Raw genomic sequence first — 23,923 nt, 5'->3', positions numbered from 1 at the left:
TGTTTAGAAAATAGCTCAGATTTTTTATAGATTTAATATTTCATACTTTTTTATTCAATGGTTATTTTCAGTGTGTTTGACCTTAACATAAATGTTATTTCCAGACTTCAAAATTTAATTAAGTTTTACCATGGCTTTTAAAAACCATTATTATAATTTGATGATTTTTTAAAAGACTAGGAACAAATCATAAAAATAAAACTGCCATAGAATAAGACTTTTCTATCATATATTTGAGAAATAAATATAAGTAACTGATCTTGTGGAGACATTTTTGTTTATTTCTTTGCTTCTGACAGGTCTTTCTTTGTCCTTTTTTCCTTCTACTGAAAAAAAACCAAGAAATAGAACTGAACAGTTTAATCTAAGTGTTTAAAACATAAATCCCAGTCTTTGCTTCTAAGCAGATACAGCTCAATTTGAAAGTTTGATCAACAATTGAATAATTTTAGGTAAACAGAAATAGGTGTCTCTATTTACCAGTTAAAACTTTCTCTAATTTTTTTAATATAGAAAACACCGCAGTGTATGCACCATAAACTTAGCCATCCATTGACATTACTTAAGAAGATAGTCCTTTCACTCTTTAGGGCAAAATAATTCTCTTTTACTAATTTCCCTTATTTAATTCATAAAGTGGTGACATATTCAGAATATCCTGTTAATATCTACAACTGAGATTGTCTGGAATTCTTAAGTACCTTCCATTCATTTATAAAGTTCCTGTAAATAATGGTCAGACAAAAGGATGCATCATAGCTAGACAGCAATAGATAGCATGCTATGATTTTTTCTTTTGAATAATACTTCTTATAGAGCATTTTATTTTTCTGCCAGTTTTCTGTATTTTTTTACTACAAGGTTCAAACCATGACAACTATATTACCCCATAATTTTGAAGCCTTTGGATGCTTGACACTTACTCTATGGTTTCAAAAATCAAACAGTTGATTTTAAATGAGTAATAAATCAGCTGTTCATGTTTTCTCACAGTGGTGACACTTGGTTTAAGCTTTATTTTCATGTTTATGTTACTTTAAAGTAAACAGCCTTTTTCAAATAGTAATGAAAAAATTGATTAAATGATATGATGACTGACACACATTGGACTATATTGAAAGAGTCATAGAAACATCTAGGTTGAAAAGAACCCTGAAGATCTTTGAGTCCTGTTGTTAACCTAACATTGCCAAGTCCAAAAATTCTAATATGAATGATTTTTTTAAGTATATCTATCAAATAAAAGTCTGAATGATCTATGAGAAGTGATGTTATCCCTGAAGTCAATAAATTTTAAAGAAAACATTATTTAATAATCTTGGTAAATATTTAATTTATTCTTCTAAGGCAAAATGTAATATTATTGCAAGTTTTCTTAAAACAAATATCTATCTGAAACAAAAAAAAAATAAATTTTGAGTCAGACTTTGACTCTCTCAGGATTTTCTGTGCATGTATGTGCATGATGTCAGCATACTAAGTTCTTTTTGTGATACAACATAGGGTAACTTTATAAATAAATACTAAATGAATATTCTTATTACAAGCTGAATAAAAAGATAAAATTACCCTAAGACACTGTACACAAAATCCTTCTTCCAGTTAAAATGTTATAGTAGCCATTTTAAAAACACATACATATGTATTTATAGACATATAAAGAGTATTTCACATATTAGAATAATTTGAAAGAATATGAATAATCTCTCCCCTCAAAATTTACCAAAATTTTTTCATATTGTGATTTTTTGTATGTATATTAGAATACATTTTATACCACAAAGCTAATTCTGTAGATTTTGCATAAACTTTAAAAATAATACGGCTAATCTTATATTTACTGTTATTATATATAAAGACCATGTTCTGGTTTTCAAGATAACCCAGCTATAAGAGCTGGTGATCTTTTGATGAAAAACGCTGATAAAACCATGCAAATAGGAACTACCTTTATTTTTTTTGAAAACGTCTATCACATCTGCAAGCATATGCTCATAAATATTAAAATTAACAAGGTACAATAAATTTAAGGCACAGATTTAGCTGAGTAATCTACCTTAAATCCCTATGTAAGCACTCTCCTTCAGTGACATTTTGACCTTTCATAACTACAACTTAATCTTCTTTGAGAGAAGAATACAAATCCACTGAAGAGGATTAAATTGCAGTGATCTCAGGAAAATGGCACACCCGAGTGAGCAGCTTTGTATCAGCAATGATGAGAGAGATGGGGAGACTGAGAAGTGGTCAGAATACAATTTTATTGCAGACTACATAAGCTTATATACTATTCTAGGAAGGCTAGTAATGTTTTACTACAATTGGGTTAGTCATCTCATAGACAAACATCCATTTTACAATATCTCTTGCTTGCAGAGCTTGATATAATTTTCTTTTCTGGTAAATCTTGATTTAATCTTCAGTGTAGTCTTGATTTAATCCTCAAAGTTTTGTTTGCTCTTGCCAAGGCATCCTGATTTGATAATCTCTTTTGCTAGCCAGGTCCAAAGTCCATCTCTCTTGTGTGCTCCAACAGTTTTGCATGTCTTTTCATGTGGCTTTAATGGCCTTAGTTGTGTTCTTTTCCTGGTTAGGGAGAAGTGTGTTTGTGTACATGTTGCTGTGGTTAAGCCCAGCAGGGACAAGGAAGGAGAGATTCTCCATGTTTCTTTTGAGTGGCCAGACCTGGTGGGACAGTCTTTCCTTGGCTGAGATGCCGCCCCTAGGGTTTCGGGGAGGGTCATCAGAGGTGCTCTTCATAGGCAGACCAGGATAGACAAAGGTGCCTGCCCAGGGCCTTATCATCAGAGTGTTGGTGTATGATAACAGTGTTCTCCACACAAATCTTCACCTGAGCTGAATTTCATCTAAATCCTTGGAGTCCTGATTAATGTCCACTGTAGACCACCTCCGTCACTGCTAATTTCTAGTATAGGGTGTAAATTTATTTAGTAAAACTGGTATCTTAGGAATGCTGTACTGGAATTCAGCACAACCCACATAATGATATTTTTGTATAGTACATTCATTTTAGCTGTTATTGACATTTTAAAAATATCTAGAATTTCTTGTTCATATGCATTTTCCCACCTTTTTAAGTTAGGCTAGATTCCTGTTATCATCTCATTAAAGTAAATTGCAGTTTTTAGGATTTTGGTGCTCACTGGTATGGTTTTCTTTTAGTAACTAACACCATGAAAAAACAAAAGATGGTCGGGTTTGGGTCATTAAACATTTTCTGCATCATTTGTGCCTTCATTATAGTATTTATTGAATTTCTTAAATGTCACTGTTGATTACTAAGTCACATGATTTCAAATGGAAAATTATAGTGAATCTCAAATATTATTGAAAACACCATACTGGTAGTTGGTACTAAAGAAAGATCTGTGGGAAATGTTAAGCAACAGTAGAAGATTTTGATTCTGACACACAGTTGTCTATTAATAAAATCCTCTATAAAGAACATTTATTTCATTAAAGAGTTCTTCAGAGTTCTTCAGTACTTTTTATCTTTCCCAAGTCATTTTAACCACTGCATGATTTATCATGCTCATAAACAGGCATAAATTTTACACTTTGACTAAAATTGATGTGACATACTAACACCTGCACTTGTTGCAAAGTCAGCATAAAAGAGCAGCCTTTTTTATATTGCTCTCTAATTTTATTAGCAATTTAGATTAAAGGGGTTTGTTATTCAGATGAAATAATGGCTTCTTTTTATGCTGTTGTGAAATTTGAGAAAAAACAATACTTCCTAATCTAAAACATTATCAAGAACAAATTTCATTGTGCATTTGTGCATTTTGTGCATTTAATTTCTTTGTTGTATATATGGCAGCATATAAAAATCCATTTAGATCTTTATTATACATGAGAATTGCTGAACTAAGTTAAGAAAAAGCTACAATGATATCTTAGCATTGTGTGTGTTTGCAAGCTCTGTTTTCATATGAACACTTCTGAAAACTCAATTTTATTCTAATCACAATGAACTAACAGCATTTACTAGAAAAGGGATCATCTGAATTATGGAGTCTTGGTGTTCTCAGAACATCACTTATAAAAGATTGTAGGTGAGTGTTTTTAAGTGCAAAAAGTAATGAACTGCATTAAATGGAATATATGTGCAGATGAAGCTGAATTCAATGAGTTGACTGTCAGTGAAAAACAGTTTGCTGCTGCCTTGTACCTTCACCTCTCCTCTGACCTTTCCGGGCCGGCATAGCCATGGCCAGGCCTCTCTTCAGTAGGACATTATGCACCCTTCTTGGAAAGATTGTAATAAAACATTTCCTTTACAATTCACACATAGGCTTGGCATTGGTAATGTTTTCAAAGGGTCTTTATTTTTCCTTTCAGTGTCCAAAGAATAGTGTGATGCTGAAGGAACTTTTAGAAAGCAGAGTACTATTTACTTTAAAACAAAATCATCACAAGTAGATGTAAAATAAAGCAGTGAATGTTTTGCAAATACCCTAACAGTATCAGTCGTAATATAAAAAAAAGTGAAGCATGAGTCCTTGTAAATACATACGTAAACTGCTTCCAGCCTATATCTCCAGGTATGCCTGTTGATGTGTTTTTACAGTCATTTGAAAGAAAAGAAATTTAGATTTAGAACCATTTCTATCAGGTAGTGAATAAACTTGGCTTTGTTTCAATGCTAGAGAGTGATATTAGCATGTGTGTACTTGCATAGCCTTCCTTGCAGAACTAAGAGTTTAAGCACTTCAAAAAGAAAAAAAAACAAGAAGATATAAACCTTTTTTGATATTTCCTATGATTTGTAGTACTCACCACATTTCAATCTATCTGTCTTTGATAATTCCAACATTTGTTGCCACTGTCAGTTTTCTAATGTCTATATGACTTCTGAAACAGTAAAATATTTTTATACAGTCAGCTTTATAGAGAATATGATAAAAAATCTGTCATCTGTTAATTTTTCTATTGTATTGTATTAGCATGCTGTAGAAAACATTACTGAGTTTTGGTGAGTATCATTCCTCAAATTTATTCAGATTGCAACTGAACTTTGCTGGACTGTGTTTCCAAATATTTTCATATTAAGATTGGTTCCAAATCTAGTCAGCTTCTAGGAAACATGGCCAGAGGTTCCTCCTGGGTTTTTTTGGTAAAATTAATATGGAGAAGAAAGGAGGAATTTTAACAGATTTTAGCAAGAACTGGATGTAAAAAAAAAATTCAATTTTTATTTTTCCTAATTTCCATTCATTCACTTAATTCCATTCTTAATTTCAGCTCACAATATGCTCAAGAAAAGTGAGTGCAACCTATTTTTGGGATTGTGTTTTCTGACTATGCCTGATCTGTTTGCTTCTCTACAGTATAGACATTTGGATGTGCTTTCACCAAAACATGTACCTGATAGGAACAACATAAATAAAAATTTACATTTCCTCCCCGCTTGTGCTATTTGGAAAAAAAAAAATCAAAAACAAAACTTCACAAACAGCAAACCAAAACAACGCTCCTTAAATTTTTTTGTTTGTTTGTTTGTTTTTTTTGTTTGTTTTGTTTTTGTTTTTTTTTTTTGTTTTGTTTTGTTTTTTTTTGTTAATGAATGGATTTTAATTGTATCCTGGTTACTCTATGAAGGCCACAGTTATGCTTTGTTGTACAGTAACAGACACAGGATTTCCATGTAGCAGTTTACTGGCATTTTTAGGTTTGTGCAGTTAACCTCTATAGACAAACAATATTCAGAGAGACTTTTTTTCAGCAAAATAACGAGTACTGTTAAATCACCATCATAACCCAACCTCCTTCCTTTTTTCTCCTGGGTGTGAAAATGGAAAACCAAGATATTGAATGGAATTTTAAGACTAAGTCCAGTCTATCTATGCGAAGTCAAGTAGATAGTTAATGCTCATGATAACTCCCCTATGTGCCTCTGAGAAATTTCAGTTTTTAATTGCTCTCACTGAAAAAAGCACATGAATTTTAGTTGTTTGTTCATTTGTTTTTGTGAATTTATGCTATGCCTACAAAATATTTACATGTGCATATGGGTATGTTTATGTGGAATAGCTTCCAGACTGAATTCTAAGCTGTGAGATTTCCTTTACTTGCCTGCAGAGTAGTTTTGTGTTATGAAATGTTCCTGAGAAAGCGTGTTTTACTTGGGAAGAAAAAAACTCCTGTTAAGCCTTGGCCATGTTGGCATCTTTGGAAAGAGAAGTAGTTTGTCTTCCTTAATCCCAGCCTAGAACTCTTGGGTGACCAAAGGAACAGGAGCCAACAAGGATGGAGGCACAGCAAAAAATATTGAAACATACAAGATATAGATAAGAACAAAAGGAACTTTTCTCTAGATGGAAAAAGTGCTCTTGCAATAAAGTCTCAAAGTTCATTAAAGAGAGATCTTGGGATCTTGAGAAATTGTGCATTGCCAAAAAACATTAAAAGATGCTGGACTGAGTCCAACTCTAGAAGGCAGGATTTGTCCCACAAGGGCAGAATATAGCAGTGTAAGGCCTAAAGATGTTTCCTCTTTTTTTTTTTTTTTTCCTTCAGAAGAATATTTTTTGAGCAATACTTCATCCTTCTTGCTTTTTTACTGAAGTATAGTAAGCGAAAATTATTTAGATGTCCACACTGTACTAATTTTGGTACATTCAGTTGCTTCCAAAGCTAACATTTTCCATTTGAGCACTTACTGCTTCTACAACAGGCATTAGAAAAGTACTGAGTTGAAGCTCCAGCAAATCCACATGTGATTTTAATCTTTCATTTTGTTTTATGAAACTGTACTTATCACTCCTGATCTTTAAAGCCAAAGGACACCCACTGTAAAGTACTGAAATAGAAACTCAGGGAAAATAAGGTCTTCCCACCTAACATTAATTTTATTTTACAAAATTTTCAGCTGCCATAGACTTGAGATTTTGTTGAGGGTTTAGTTTAAGAGTATGAGAAAAAGCAGTGCTTATATGGGTACATGTGCTCGAGAACACTGTACACCTATAATATATGTCAGGTTAAAGCATCTTAAAATAGCGTGGCAGTGTTGTTTGCCTATTTTTCTGTAATGTTTCTGTAACAAACTGTTAGGATTGGGATAAAAAAGTACACCTTAAGCTAATTGAAGACGTTCTATTGTCCAATGATAATTCTCTATTCACATTTTTGCTTCAAAATTCTATAATTATTTAATTGCAATCCATTTAATGTGTTCTAAATTAATTTTCTATTATGCCAGTTCTTAATTAGAATGCCATGTGTCACTAATTTAAGAGGCTGAAAGAAGTCCAAATATATTTTCATCTGAGTTTATAACCTGAAAAACATTGTTTGTATGACATGGCACATTTTTCATAAAGCCATGTTAACTACTGGTAATTATATTTTTGTCTTTCAACCCTTTAGAAATAGTGGTTTTATGTTGGTGGTTCCATAATTTTTCTAAGGATCAGTGTTGACTTTACAAACCTGTTCCAAATGATTTGCTGGTAACAGCTCATTGATTTTCTGTCTAGATAGCTACAATGTCTTTCTTGTCAGGACTTAAGATAATTTTAAGTACAGATGTTTAAGGATACTCCCTTGTAAAGGAAGATAAAGCATACAATTTTCCCAGTTGGAGGGGACCAATTAGATAAAATGGTATTTTTTTAATTCCTTGGTTCTTCTCTCCAGTTTTTAAGACAGTTAATACATGTGACCTTGCTCAGTCATGCGGGATCTCCCTTGTTCTCCATAAGTTCTTGAAGATAATTGCTAATAGTTCATTGGCTACTTCAGTTTAAGTACTGAATTTAATTGGGCCCTGTTCCCTTGAATGTGTTTGCATTTTCTAAACGGTCTTTAAGCTGTTCACTTCCTATCCTGCCCTTCTCTTAATTTTATTTAAACATTTTTATCTAGAAAGGAGAAAGAGGTCTTAATTTTCCTTTCCTGCTAGCTATTCTTCTTTCTCTTGATTTTAATGACAATTTAATTCTACAAGTTTTGTCACTGCATTCTGCCTCATTCCATGGTTTGATTTTTCACAATAGTCAGCCTTACATTATTCTGATAATTTCTGAGGCAGCTGTGCTGCCTTTATCCTGTGCTTCCTATTTTCCATAACACTCTAAGTTTATTTCCACAGGATAACTCCATGCTAACTTTTTGTTCAGGACACTGCTTGGTCCTTTGTGCTGACTGGCCCTACTCTTTTTAGTAGTAAAGGAAGATGAACACTATTATTTGAACAAATGTCATGTTTCTTATCACAAACAATTAGAATAAAAATCTACAGTGAGACCAAAATCATATTGGTACTTGACAATAATAGTTGTTTAGGGAGGAAATGGTGAATTATATGGTGATGAATCAAGAAACAGAATATTTTCTCTGTTTCCAGTGATGCATGCCTCAAATAATTTGTCTCTCAATAAGATTTTCTTCCATGTATTTGTCCAACACTTTTTGAACACATGTATTTCACCACCCAGGAAAAGAGATTTGCAGCCTATTTAACTGGTTCTCATGTCCTCCGTAACATTGATCTTTTGTTTTCTTCTGTTAGTTCTAATGTTACTCTTTTTAAATGGAAGATCATACTACATGTAAAATTCAACATGGAAATGAAATTTTTGAAGGTTTTTGTGTGAGGGCAGAATGATAGTCTCTGTTTTGTTCACTGTTTCTTTCCCAATAATTCTTAACAATTTCAATAGCTTACAGTTTCATAGAATTATTTAGCATTCTAGAGCCTCTGTTCCTGGAGTCCTAGCTGTCAAATCAGAACCTGTCTTTGTGACTGCAAACTCATAATAATGATTTTTCCTCATATTTATTTTTCTACAAATTTTGGTAATGAATTTAACATTCTTGGTTAGTAGGTATTATATATATATATATATATATTTATTTTTTTTTTGCAACAAGTAAAAAAAGCTTTTTCCTCATTGCTGTTCATATTTGATCTGCATTTACCCCTGAACATGTAAAATTGATTGTAAACAAACCAACATTTTATTTTTCTCCTTTCTGTAATAGCATATGTAATATTTAAGTACACAGTATATGTTAAACTTAAAGAACATATTGTAAAGTTTGTTTTCTGCTTTATTGTTTTCAAGGATTTTTATAAGATATGATGTAATACAGTGTTATTATTACCAGCAAGCCACCATATGCTATGATAGTGAGCTGTTAGTTTAAATTGACTTCCTAGGAAAATTGGTTTTCTTTTCAGCAATCTGATTCTAAAGTCATGTTTGATTTTTTTAAAATATTGATACAGAATGCAATAAGGTGGAAGCAGCAAAAATTAATCTACTGGATATGATCTGTGGTCTTTTTGATAACAGCAAGGACAGAACATTTCAGAGAAAATGGGAGAGCCTCTTAAAATGCAGTAGGGAACTATATGATCTGTGAAGGCCTTCTCTTTTTATATTTGGAGACTGATAATAAATTGCACTGTTAAATTTCTTTGAAGAAATTTACCGGAATAATGATAAAATTGTGATCATTTATAAAATTGTCATGTAAGGCCATCCTCTTTTTAGCAGGAGGCCAACCTCATTTTAGCTTTAATAGCCACATTTACAGTCCAATTATGTGCTATCTGAAATATTTTTTTATTAGTTTTGATTTACCTTTCTCTTTTTTAGCAGTAGTTCCTATGTTCCATTGCAGGAATCATGTATATAATATCATTCTTTTACTCATGTCTTCTTCTGCAATCCTGAGCATTTTTCTATCACTTCTCATTTTATAAGGGTTTGCTTGTATAAGAGATTCTCCTTTGTGTTTTTAAACTGCATTAGGTATTATGACTGTTAACACAGGGAGGCATGAGAGATAAGAGGAAATAAAATAAATCATCACTTTTCTCATATATGGAACATGAATTTCTGTGACGTCTTGGAGTTCAAATGTTAAACTCTCTTTTATTTATTTTTTTTTGGTAAATGTATACCTGTGCCAGTTCACAGCTTCCCTTAATCTATCTTGACTATAAATAAGATGATAATTATGAAATATTGTAAAATAATTAGTTTAGGTTTTAAAGCTATTGACTGCAACATTCTGATAAAAACCTGAAGTTTATTTCATATCTTAAAAATTGATTTTTGCTCAACTCAGGTGTTAAAAACATGTATTTAGTTTAAATTGTATATATGCATCTGAATTAATAAGGTGTGAGATTATTATTTATACTCTTTGGGTTGTATCCAGATTCAGATTTAATAATCAGATGATTCACTAATCGTCTAAGCTAGAATATTGGATAGTGTGAATGAAAACACAGCAACACTAAGAATTTAATTTAAACTGTGTATTTTTAATTTAGTAACAAGGGGGGAGGGAAGAGTAAATTACGCCTACCATGAATAGTAAGTCTAAGAGTGCAAAATCTAAACTATGAATTATTTTATTATACATTTTAGATACTGTAGTCAAACACCTTACATCAAAAAATACTTGAATTGCAATGTGACACCTTTCAAATAATAGTCATGATACATATTTAAATGCTTAATATCACTTTTGAATTGCCATATTTCTTCATTTGAAAGCAAACAGAGCAACAGAAATGTCTTTCAATTAAATTCAGAGATATGACCTTATAGTCAGAAATCTAATCTTGTCATTCTTCTAACATGAAAGAAAGAATATTCCCTGAAACTGAGTAAATATTTCTAGTTTACAAAAAAGATGAAAAGTCTGTTTCCCCAGGCTATTGAAAGAGGACACATGAAAGCCAAGAACAATTGCATAAGATCAATATTAATATTTTGGTAACCAGAGGAAGCTGATGTTTAAATTTAGACTTGAGAGTTTATGTGCAAACATCATGAAGTACACACAGCTCTAAGAACTCAGATCAAAAGAAGTTCAACATTAAATGAGTACACAGAATAATCCAAAAAGAACAGGGCTTTAATTGCCATGCTAAATAGGTTAGCATAGATTTTATTTTCATGTTTGTTATTTTAAGAACATTTTCTATCCCCTAGGATTTTTCTAAGAGCTCAACATAACTTCAGTGGAATTGGTCTGAAATGTTTTCTTTTTTAGCAAACTGATACAGGGCATCTCTTCATTTATGAAACAGAATAATCAATACATGTGTCAGAGGAATTCACACAATGCATCTCAGCTGCATTTAGCCATTTAAAAAAATGTTCAATGACTAAATCAGTACAAGTCAAACAGGTATCAGAAAGGACAATGAAGAAAAAAATCTGTGCAAAATCCCAAAGGACAGAAAAATGTTGGGAGCTTTTACATGCCTACTGCTCTAGATGTAGTTATAAAGGAAGAGTATTCTTTATGTGTAAATACAAAATGAATTAATTAATTAATTTGGACTTCTGCGTCTTCACTTAGTTTTGGGTTGTTAATGTAATGAAATGTAGTTTTTGACTAAAGAGAATCAGAGAATCATTTAAGATCATCAGTCCAACCATTAATCTAGCATTGTCAATTCCCCAACTAAATTATATCCCTCAGTGCCACTTCTACATGTTGTTTAAATACTGCTGGGATGGTGACTCAGCCACTTCCCTGAGCATCCTGGTCTGATGCTTGACAACCCTTCCTGTGAGCACCTTAGAACACATTCCAGTACCTAATGGGAGCGTTCAAGAGAGCTGCAGAGGGACCTTTCACAGCAGCATCTAGTGACAGGGCAAGGGGGAATGGTTTTAAACTGAAGGAGGGTAGTTTTAGATTAGATTTTAGGAAGAAACTATTTACTGTGAGGGTGCTGAGGCACTGGAACAGGTTGCCGAGAAAAGTTGTGGATACCTCATCCCTGGGAGTATTCAAGGCCAGGACAGATCTGAGGGCCTAGTGGAAGGTATTCATGTCCGTGACAAAGGGGCTAGAACTAGGAGATCTTTAAGGCCCCTTCAAACCCAAATTCCATGATTCCATGATGATTCTGTGAATTACAGTGGGTGTTGTCTCTCAGCCTGAAGAACTTTTGACTAGAGTAGATTTCCTGATAGGGATACATACATCCTTCAATTTAAGGTTTGTGAAGATATGGATTCCTAGACCTGGATGGAATTCTTTGGGCTATTTATTGTCAAAATTAAAATAGGACATTCTCAGAAGTTTTATAAATCAGCCATGTTTTCTGGATTGTTTTTATGTTGAACAAACATGCATAGACCCTGAATGTTTAAATAGAAATAAAGTTAATGTGATTATTTTTTGACATTTTTTATGAGTTGTTTGGCTTTTCAGTATAAAATAAATTGATTCAAAAATCCTTCTATTGTGTTTTAGAGAACCTGAAATTTATCATTCAGTTGTTTCTTGTGACATATTTTTTTAAACTATTTTTCCAAAGAATGAAACCTATTTTTAAATGTTTTATCTGAAATTAGTGGTAATATTTTTAATTTGTGTATGGTTTTTGTGCTTGAAAATAAGATATTTACAAAGTTGAATTATATACCAGTAAATGCCCATATGGGCATTCTTGGATGAAGGGTGATACATTAAGAATAAAAAGTATTTTGTTCATCTCCTAAGTTTGGCAAAGAGTTTACGATCATTCTCACATGATGGATTAGATATACTTCTGCTGTCAGTGAGGGAGATTAACTTCTAAAATGTGATTAAAATGTGTATTCTGATTTCTGTGGTTCCCCACATTTTCATGAAGTATGTAATGATGCGCATAGCTGAAAACACAGGTTTTCAGTGCTATTCTGTGGAAGTAAAAGTCAGTATCTCAGTAGGAACAGACAAGTGAAGCTGCATTAAAGCCTTTGTATGTATAATTTTGAATCATTATTTACAAATATTCTTTGTAAAATTTCTCTCAATGTTGTATTGTATTCGTGTACTGGACATTGCAAAATGTTTTTATTAATTTATGCATATTAACTTTCTGATAAGACAAATTATTTAAATTAAATAATAATAGGTGCATCAGGCACAGCATCACCAGCAGGTTGAGAAAAATATTACGCTGTGAAATATGTGCCAGACCTTTCTGAACATGTCTGTCAACAATCTGTTAATGACTGCTCTATGGATGTAAACATAGTGGACTGACTTCACATATTATAACTTTGTATCCTGTATCTTAATATTTCTGTTGCTGAGTCAAGGTCTTCCTGGATCTTCTGCCAGGATTTAAGATAATTAGATTTAACAATATTTGAAAGCAAACATTTTCAATTGTGTTAAATTGTGTTAATATTCAATGCTATTCAGTGAGTTGAAATTTTCTTGTTATCTTGAATGTTTCTGATTTTATACCTTGGACTGAACTGTAAAATAATTAAACACAAAGAAGTTTATCTGTACTTTCATTTGAATCAGATTTACATCATTTCATTACACATGCAGCAACACAGTTTACAGAATCAGAAGTGCTTTGTTGTTTTTTTTTTTCTGAACAAAGGCAAGTTAATTTAAAAAAATGCTTTCAATTTAATGGCAAACAAATGGAGCCTTCATTTTCTGATGGTCAGCCATGTGTATGGTATTTTGTAAGATGATTCTATCACAGGCAATTAGTACTTACATTTAATTTTCTAATACTTATGCTATTCATAAATTTCATAGGACTTGAATTTTTTATAGCCTTCTCTGGTTTGTGTAGATTTGAGATCTACAAATTAAATAATTTACGAAACAGAGCTCCTGGAGAATATCTTGAAATATTATCCAAAATGTTAATTTATTTAGCATAGCTGAATGCAGCTGGGAAAAATGTGGCTCTAATTTGAATGATGTGATTAAGAAATAATTCCTCAATTTTGTTTTTATTATACTTAAAGGAATTTTAAACTGAAATCTATTGACTCTATTAGGAAATTTTATACTTTTAATCATACTGTTAATAGACTTTTAAATGGAATTGTAGATATGACAGTTAAGAGATTCTTTATTATGAGGACTTCTTTGCCAGAAAAACGATCTACACGTACTAGCTCTCCATGGGTAGGATGGAGAATGTGGCTTTATAATTTTCCTTCAAATATGCTGTAATTTGGTGCAGTCATGCAGTTAAATATAATTATTTTGTTATTTGCAGCAATGCAGCAATGCAGATATGGAAGCTATTAGCTTGTGAAAGAACTTCAGATCCTAAGTCATCTTTGAGGCATTCGCACAGCATTTACCTCTAGTTCATTTTCAGCTGTAAATATTAATTTAATGTATAATGCCAAATATTTTGAAAGTACTTCTGATACTGACATATAAATTGATTGCAAATGTATTTTCCTTATTACTGCATTTAAATTTTTTGATGTTCAGAAATAGAGAAAGGAGGTTGTGGAGATCCTGGAATTCCATCATATGGGAAAAGGACTGGCAGCAGTTTTCTGCATGGAGACACACTTACCTTTGAATGTCAAGCAGCTTTTGAACTGGTGGGAGAGAGAACGATTACATGCCAACAAAATAACCAGTGGTCTGGCAACAAACCCAGCTGTGTTTGTAAGAATTATAATATTTTTTTCTGTATTATTTTTCTGACCTTAACTTGCTTGCATTTCTTAACATTTGTGACTTATCAACAGGAAAATACTTCAAAGTACCTTGAAGACTTTTTCCATCATGGTTTGGGTGTTTTTTCAGTTGACTTGGTGTCTCTTTTATGGGGAACGTCATGCAGGACTGTTTTTAGAATGTTCTTTACACTCATTTTACATGTAATTGAACCACTTAACATTCTTAATGGAAATGTGTGTTAAATTAGATTCTAAATGAGCAATTCCTAATAGCAGATAAGTGTTCAAAAGGACCCTGTGGCACATACACATTTCATTCGTGCAGTGCAAAACAGCCTGCAAACCCACATAAGAAAAGATTGTCTGCTTCTTTTTTCTTTCTTTTTTTTTTTTTTTTTTTTTTTTTTTTTTTTTTTTGTGATATATCACAAAGGTGTGACTATGAATATAAAAAAGTTAAGAATATCAAACATAGGAAAAGTTTAGGTAAGGTCATTTGTTGTGATTTTTGTTTTAAAAGATAAAATATATTTGTTACTAAAAAAGGTTTGTTGGGTTAGTTTTTCTTTTTGTGTTTGCTTGTTTTTTTGTTTGTTTGTTTGTGTGGGGTTTATTTGGGGGGGAGCTGTTTATTTGGGTTGGGTTTTTTTCCTTTTTTTTTTTTTCCCTTTCTTGTAAAATAGAGCAGATCTTTCAAGTACACAGGTATATTAGGCATTTCAGTTCTGCAGATCATGTTAAATTTTCCTATAAAGAGTCATACAAATCAGTACTGGATTTGACTACCATCACAACCTTTGAGAGGTATCCTACTCTATGTATGTACTTTGAAGCTGTGTTGGCACAGGACTTAATGAACTGAGCAAGATTGCTCTAGGCCAGAATAATCCTCAATATGCCTTGCAATGCTGAATTGTATCTTAGCATGTAAAGCCTAGGCACAGAGACAGTTCAGCTGCAGTTCCCTTGGAAGACAGAAGTTGTGTTTCTTCATGGTGCTGTGTTGCATTGGATTGCTATATCATTTTGTGTTGACCATGTAGAATATTTTACTGTGCTTCCAGTGTTACATATGCAGATGCCCTATGAAAAAGCATGGAATCTCTAACATCCATTTACATACACTGAGCTCAGTTTGACACATTTGAAGAGATGAATAATGGTTGTCCTTTGTGTTAACTAATATTCAGTGAGTCTTACCCTTTCTGAATATACTGTATTTCTGCCTATAGTACCAGTCACAGAGTCAAGACTCTGAAACAAATTAGGCAATGTCTTGATGAAAATTGGCTCAAAATAGTGAAAAAGAATGATGGCTATGAATAATTTTTGTTTTAGTTCTATGCCATCAAAGGAAAACTGGGGTAAAACAAGTTCAGACCATATACTCCTAAGATTTCTTGATTCAGTCACATCTAAATTTCCACCTTTATTTACGTCAGAATGAACTTTGTATACTACAGACAAAACTGGCCCTTGTGCTTGATTTTTTTTTTTTTTTTTGATTGTTAAATGCAGTTTAATGCATATCTGGAAAAAATCATTCAAATTTGGAGATCACTTTTCCATTTTAGAACAAACCTGCAATTTTTTGCAAATTCTGTTGCATCAAGCATTACTTTTACTTTCTTGGTATTCACTGCATGCAAATCTCTTGCAGGCCCTGCTTCAGTCACTCAGATTCACTAGGGAAACAAAACATTAGAGAACTGTTCTGAAAGTGTTAAACATTTCCTGCTTGCATGTATAGTAGTTTTGACATCCAGGCTTCAAAATCATCCTTTTCTACAAGAATAATAAAAAATCAAAAATAAAAATAAATAGAAAGACAAACATCTATACATTTTGTGAATAGTATTTTGAGAATCTTATTGTTCTTTCCTTTAGTTTCATGTTTCTTCAACTTCACCACACCATCTGGAATTATCCTTTCTCCAAATTATCCTGAAGAATATGGGAACAATATGAACTGTGTTTGGTTAATTATCTCAGAGCCAGGAAGCAGAATCCATCTGATTTTCAATGACTTTGATGTAGAACCTCAATTTGACTACCTTACAATCAAGGATGATGGGATTTCAGATTTACCACCTCTTGGCACCTTTTCTGGCAATGAAGTCCCTTCTCAATTGGCTAGTAGTGGGCATATAGTTAGACTTGAATTTCAGTCAGATCACTCTACCACTGGAAGAGGATTTAATATCACTTATACAAGTAAGAACTTCTGCTTTTTATTTTATGCTTAGTTTTATGCTTTCTTCATAATAATTAAAACAGAGAACATGATATTGATATTGATATTGATATTTATACTTATATTTATATTATATTTATTTATTTTTATATTTATTTCAGAAGTAAATTGTAATGGTTGTATAATTGCACTATTTTCAGATGTCTTCCTTGTATTCATTAGCTTATCTGAATCCTTATAATTTATTTATTTTAATTGTGATAGTGCTGAGGAATTCCCTTCATTTTTTATTATTTGTCTTTTTTGTTCATGCTGCGTAAATGCAGATCCCATAACTAAAGTCCAGATATTTCACATCAAAGTATCCACTGCATGTAATTTAATATACTTCTCAATGGAACCATCAGGAATAAGGTCATAAAGGTATTAATCTTAGATTCCAATATTAATTGGAAAAGCATACTAGTAATCATCAATACAAATAAATAGTTTTGGGAACATGTTTTGCTTTTGTATATTTTTTTCTAGTTGAATAGGGTGCAATTTAAGAATGCAAACCCCTAAGAATAGGGATCTCTTTTCTGCATTACACATAGCAGTTACACTCTGGTTTTTCTAGTGTCTAGAACACAGCAGAACTGACGCAGAAGTCTTTCCTATAAAAGTACACAAATTTAGAATAATTCTTCTATCTGGCTCCTGTCCCTTTACACATTTTAAGAATGTGCTGCCTTTGAGAAGGCTATTCTCAAATGTACAAAGTTTAAGTGTAACTGGACAACCAGTCCAAAAGCTGTTAAATATGGACCTACTGGTCCTGTACCTATAGAGAGCTGCTAAGAAAATAAGTGCCTCCTGTTTGGGAAACCAGGCTAAGAAATATCTGGCTACCGATGGCCCTCTGTTTTGTTTATATAAAAAGATATTACTAAAAAGTACCCTCAATAGAAAACTAGTAACAGCATTGTCATGTAGAAAACATTTTTACATTTGCTGTAGGTTGCTAACTCTCCTAAAAGTTTTATGAGTCATTCAAAGATGCTACTTATACAGAGATTATCATTTTATCTGAAGAAATTATCTTCTAAGGTTATAGAAGCTAATTGACAATAAAGTTGTCTTTGAGACCTTTTGCACTGTTTCTCTGTTTGTCAATTAAAATAATTGTGTTTGTGGCCAAGGTGTTTTCTTACATTACTTGGAAAGATTCCCCACATAAAGCTGGAATTCATTGATTTCAATCTTTTTTAAGTCTTAGATGCCTAAATCAGTCTTTTGCTTTTATAGGAGGGGATAATTTTTGTCCTTAGAAAAATGGCAGGAAGAAAAAAGGGGAAGCCATTTCCTCTTGTTTTATCACTTAGTACCTGTGAGAGGAGGCCAATACTCACTTTGCTACAACCTCTTTCCAGGTAGTCGTAGGGAGCAATGGGGGCTCCCCTCAGCCTCCATTTCTTCAGGTTAAACAACCTCAATTCCCTTTTGTTCAAGGCAAAACAGCTGGATTTTATCCAGAGGAAAATTTAGGCAAATTATTCTTGTGTATCTAAGCCACATATATCTAAAAACTTCTGAATTCCAACTATGCTGCATGTCATTGGATTTGAAGCTGACTTTTTATTGAGAAATTTTCTATACTTTGAATTATATATTACTATATGTGTTACATATTGCTGTATTACAATGGAAATATTATTCTCCCCCTCCTCCAAAAAACAAGACACAAAGTTTAACGGGATGGTTTTTATTATTGCTATTATTGTGAGTTTGATTACCAGCATTATTAATATGTTTTTTATCAGCCTTTGGTCAGAATGAGTGTCACGATCCAGGCATTCCTATAAATGGGAGGCGTTTTGGAGACAGATTCCTTCTGGGAAGTTCTGTTTCCTTTCACTGCGATGATGGCTTTGTGAAGACTCAAGGCTCTGAATCCATAACCTGTATTATGCAAGATGGAAATGTAGTATGGAGCTCCACTGTCCCACGTTGTGAAGGTAAGGGCACAATTTTTACTTTGCATCTATTAAACAATTTGAATAATGACACTATTTAAATTTATCTTACTTTTTACATTTTGCACATAAATAAGACTGCTTTACCTGAAGTTATTAATTCATCTTAACACTCTTCCAGTCAAGTGAGAGCACAGTAATAGAAACAAGATAACTTGCTTTTATACTCTTGGAATAAATTAGCATTCTAAAAATCTGGTTGCTATTGTTTCCAAGTTCTGATTGTCACCATCATTACTCAGTTGTGAAATATAACTGCTGTAACAGTTTTGGCTGTAGCACACTGAAGAACAATTATCTACCACACAGGAAGTAAATAAATCTTCTATATAGAAGTCCTTTTTGAAAACTTACCCCTTTAACTTTCTCAGAATGAAAGCATACCTGAATTTCTGTGCGTAATATTATAACCTGCAGTACGCTTATTTCTGAAAATATAGAAATATAGAGAAATATAAAGAAAATAGAGAAATATAGTGAAAACTAGAGCTGTGTTTAATATCCATTATATTCCCAAAAATTTCCAAATTTATTTGCTTGTCCTTTCTTAGGTGAATAAATAGACTAAGATGATCTCTACTAAGGTTTAAAACTCTCTTTAGAATGAAATACAGTAAGAAGAATTGCTTGATGCTTAACTGATAGGTCCTAAAGTCAAGGCAGATGAGTGCATTTAATAAATTACTAAAGTATGTTTTTTAAAAGTCATGTTCAAAGTGTCTACATTTTATTAAACAATAGATACATAGACAGACTCCAGATTAAAAGGGGTTTTTTGGGTGAACTAGTCCAAACCTTTTAAATCTCACATTTCCATTAACTTCAGTGTCATTGCAATTACTTAAGGATCTGGATCATATAACTTTCTTGGTTTTTAGGCAATTTGGGAACTCAGTGCTCATAAGGCTGTGCATTTCAAAGAAAATTTAAAAATATTGAAGAACCCTCCCATGTCTGCAGTCTGTTAGAAGTGTATGTGACCCTGGATGTTGTAGTAGCAAAATTTCTTACCCTGATTAAAGCATGTTACACAGTGGAGCAAAGTTTTTCTTTTATTTTTAGAGCACACCCAGCCCACTCCAAAGCAGGGAGTAGGGTTAGAAGATTTTTGGTTTTTGTTAGAAGATTTTTTTTTCTCATTTTGAAGCTCTAGATTCAATTGTTAAAGTATTCAGTGTAATCTTTGTGTAATTTTATTTTTGAAAATGCAAAGATAAAGAACCAATGATAAGCACTTTTAAGGGAAAAAAAAAAGGAGAAAAAAAACTTTGCAGAAATTACTTTTCCAGAAAATATATAGGTGCCCCTCAGTTATCCTTTCCTTGAACCTTCTGGAATGCTTACTTGGTTTTTAATGAGGAAAAGATTAAGCAAATTGACTAGCTTGGGGATTTTTTTTTTTTTTTTTTTTTTAAGATTTCGCTCTTTGTTTCTTACATACAAGGAAGTAGTTAGGTTCAGGATATGTTCCTTTGTGATGTGGATTCTCTTGATAATTGATGGAGTTTCTGGGCTTGGATTATGGACTAAGTATAGTCTGAGATTTCTGAACAACTGTTGTTTTTTTGTTGTTGCTCTGCTCTGGCTTTATTATACATAACAATCTCTGTAAGCAACACCTGAAATACATGAAGTAAATTATGTACACGAAGTGCTATAATCAGTTGAGGATCAACAGTCTTATAACTGTTCTTGTTCATAGTATGAAGAAATTTAATTTAAAAACCACTATGGAATAAATTGATTTCCTCATTGATTATACACATGTAAGGTAAATGTCATTTTACTGGCCTTTCATTTTGCTTCAAAGAAAATTTGGTGTGTTTCAGGATTTGTGCGTTGCTTTTATCACTTAAATCTGGAAAAAATTCCTAAAGACGAGTGCAAGTCAAGTGAAATCAAATAAACCTCTCTGATTAGTTTGTTTTGGTTTTTTTTGTGTTGCTAAAAACATTGAAATAAAATTAGGTGTATTAATTTACAACTCACAAACTCATGTTGCCATCCATTTCTATATGGCATAATAGGTTGGTTTGTCGCTGCTTAGAGAAACAGAAGAAATCTAGCAAGATTTCCTGCAATGAAATGTGGAATTTCCTGATAATGATATCATTGACCTTTTCTATGAGGACAATATAAATGATACTAAGATAAATTTACCTGACCTTGAAAGTGTACCTGTGTTATGCCGTGCCATAGCCTTTAGTAAAACATAACAACCCAAGGCCCTGTGCCATGACAGCTTAAATTTTTAAGGGACTCATGTTTCCCTAAATTTGTTCTGTCATTTCTGCTTTGTTTAATCCTGCTCCAAAGTCCTTTAATTTTGCTCTGAAAAATGCCCCTGTCTAGCCCTGTCATTTTCAAACCCCTCTTGCAATACTTTTATTTTTTTCACTTTTTATGGAGGAGGATCAGGTTAGAGAACATTCAAACAAATTTGACATAGAGGAATGGGTCTGGTGGGATGCATCCAAGATTTCTGAATAAGCCATCCAATGACATCACAAGGTCATTCAATATCTTGGGAAGCTGATTTAAACCAGGGAGATCCCTGAGGACTGGAAGAAAGCAAATTCCAGTCTTGGAGAATGAAAGAGAGATCTGAAGAGCTACAAGTCTTATTTCTATCACTGGGAAAGGTGATGCAACAATATTCCTTGAAACCATTTCCAAACCATGTGCTGTGGTTTAAACCCTGCTGGAAGTTAAGCCACATGCAGCTGCTCTTTCCCCCTTCACCCCCTCCTGTGGGAGTGAGACAAAAGGCAGATATTCTGAGCTGAGATAGGAAAACAGCAATGAGGTAAGATAGTAAGAACAACAATATTAATAATAAAAGTATACGAGAGAGGGTGATTTATATACAAAAAAGTGCTCACCCACTGCCTGACTGAGCAACCAACCCAACCAGTGTCCAAGTGGGGTGGTCACTGAGACAAAGATAAAATGCCCCCCCAGATCCTCCTGCTTATGTTTTTCCTCCACCCCATGTCACATTTTCTTCTTGCAAGTCCCTGACTTCTATCCTGCAGAGATGGTGAGAGTGGTATAGAATAACCACCCAGGTGTGCCCACATAGTTCCAAATTCTGCCCCCTCAAGGCTACTGTGAGAAAACTCTGTCCAAGCCAAAAATAGGACAAAATGAAGAAAACTATGGTCACTGGGAGTAATCAACATGGATTTATGAAGAGGAAAATCATGCCTGACCAACCTAATAGCCTTCTGTGTTAAGATGAACTGTCTGATGGATGAGGGAAGAGTAATGGATATTCAGTTTTAGTAACATGTTTGGCACTGTGTCATGCAAAATTCTCAATGACAAACTGATGAAGTAGGGACTAGAGAAGTGAACAATGAAGTGGACTGAAAACTGACTGAACTATTTGTCTCATAGAATTGTAGGCAGTGTCACAACTGGAGGTTAATTTATAGAGGTGTAGCCCAGGGGTCAATCCCCTATCCAGTACTGTTTAAAACCTTCAGTACTGAACTGAATGCTGAGGCAGAATGTACTCTGAGCAAGTCTGAAGATGATGTAAAACTGGGGGGAGTGACGGTGTTCCAGATGTTTGTGCTGCTGTTCAGAGGGACAAGAGGGGCAGCAGAAATGGGCTGAAAATAGATGACAGATCTCTCCCATCTATTGAGCATTAGTGAGGCTGTGTTGGGAGCACTGTGTGCACTCCAGGGATCCACAGTGCAAGAGAAATGTGGACATACTGCAGTGAGTCCTGTGAAGGGTCACAAAGATAAGTAAGGAGTTGGAGCATCTGTCATACAGGAGGAGGTTGAAAGAACTGTGCTTGTCTTGACTGGAAAAGAAAAGGCTCAGGACTCAAGAGGATCTTGTCAATATGTACAGATAACTAGTAAGATGGTTTAAAGAAGGTGGAGCTAGACTCTCCTCAGTGGTGTAAAAGAACCAGACAAGAGCGAGTTGACAGAAACTGAAATACATGGATTTATGGAATACATGGAATACATGTTTAAAGACAAAAGCCTTGCACTGTGAGAGTGATCAAACACTAAAACAGATTGTCCAGAAAGGCTGGGGAGTGTATGACTTTGGAGGAAAGGCATGATCCTGACTGGACATGGTTCTGTGCAATCTGTTTTCTTGAGCAGGAAATGGACTAGATGATTTCCAGACATCCCCTTCAATTTAAACCATTCTATGATCCAATGGAATATTTACAACTGTCAGTTCCACTGAGCTCAGTGATTACTCAAAAAGGTGGCACAGAACAGCAGTAATAATTACTTGGAACAATTTGTCTGATGTTTCCACGTCAATATGGAATCATACTGGATCTAAATGTGATGAGACAGTATCATTTTTTAATAAGATACTGTGCTTTTCAACAGAAGGAAGGCTGGCAGACCCAAGTGCCACGCTCTGTGTGTTAAAATATATAGAGAGTAATAAGTCTTGATAAGACACATTGCAGGCCTTATGAGTCTGAAGAAATCAAAGTGCTGTGTTAAACTATTAAAACTATATTAAACATATTTCTGTGCATTTTAGTTTGATTTTTTGCAATTTCTTTGAATACGTAACATATTAGAAATAATTTGCATATTACAAATATACATGGGTTTTTTTTTTTCTTGCAGCACCATGTGGTGGACATTTGACAGCATCGAGTGGTGTTATCTTGCCACCAGGTTGGCCAGGATATTACAAGGACTCACTTAATTGTGAATGGGTGATTGAAGCAAGACCAGGAAATTCCATTAAGATCACTTTTGACAAGTGAGTATCATAAAGTTAAACAAGAAGTAAGGTTGAGCATAAACACTTGTTTTATTATGAAAGAATAAGTGTATACTTTAAAAAAGACTGGATGTGGCACTTGGTGCCATGACCTAGTTGATGTGTTAGAACATGGGTTGGACTCGATGATCTTAAAGGTCCCTTCCAACCTAGAAATTCTGTGATTCTGTGATTCTGTGAACTCAAACCACAAAAAAAACCCCTTATTGCAACAGTCACAATAATATTCCTACAAGTATGCAATTAAAGCTTTCTAATGTGTCTGCTTCCATTGTACTCAGTGGGAAGTTCCAGAAATTTAAGATGCTGACATTTTTTTCTCATTAAAGACTTCATAGTATTTATATGTTTATATTTATTTGCAATTTTTTATTAATGTTCAGAAGCCTGAGGTTTTCAGGGACATCTTCTTAAATGGAAATAACATTTTAATTTAGAAGATGGTGCATTTAAATTTTATAAAAGAAAATGCATTGCCTGAAGTTGCA

General features: G+C 33.3%; 1 protein-coding gene across 1 annotated transcript in view; it reads left to right on the top strand.

Moving 5' to 3' along the window:
* The window catches only part of CSMD1 (CUB and Sushi multiple domains 1), a 1,068,142-nt gene that overhangs the window by 803,312 nt on the left and 240,907 nt on the right, over positions 1-23,923 (top strand). Inside the window, exons 13-16 of the mRNA XM_041477428.1 lie at positions 14,251-14,433; positions 16,335-16,661; positions 18,444-18,638; positions 23,276-23,414. Coding sequence (XP_041333362.1) covers positions 14,251-14,433; positions 16,335-16,661; positions 18,444-18,638; positions 23,276-23,414 — 844 coding nt within the window. The remainder of the gene's footprint in view (positions 1-14,250; positions 14,434-16,334; positions 16,662-18,443; positions 18,639-23,275; positions 23,415-23,923) is intronic.

Source organism: Pyrgilauda ruficollis, unplaced genomic scaffold (genome assembly GCF_017590135.1).
Source record: "Pyrgilauda ruficollis isolate IOZ18807 unplaced genomic scaffold, ASM1759013v1 scaffold40, whole genome shotgun sequence".
NCBI classification, from domain to species: domain Eukaryota; kingdom Metazoa; phylum Chordata; class Aves; order Passeriformes; family Passeridae; genus Pyrgilauda; species Pyrgilauda ruficollis.
The sequence above is the reverse complement of the archived record's forward strand: the minus strand, read 5'-3'. Positions and strand labels throughout refer to the sequence as shown.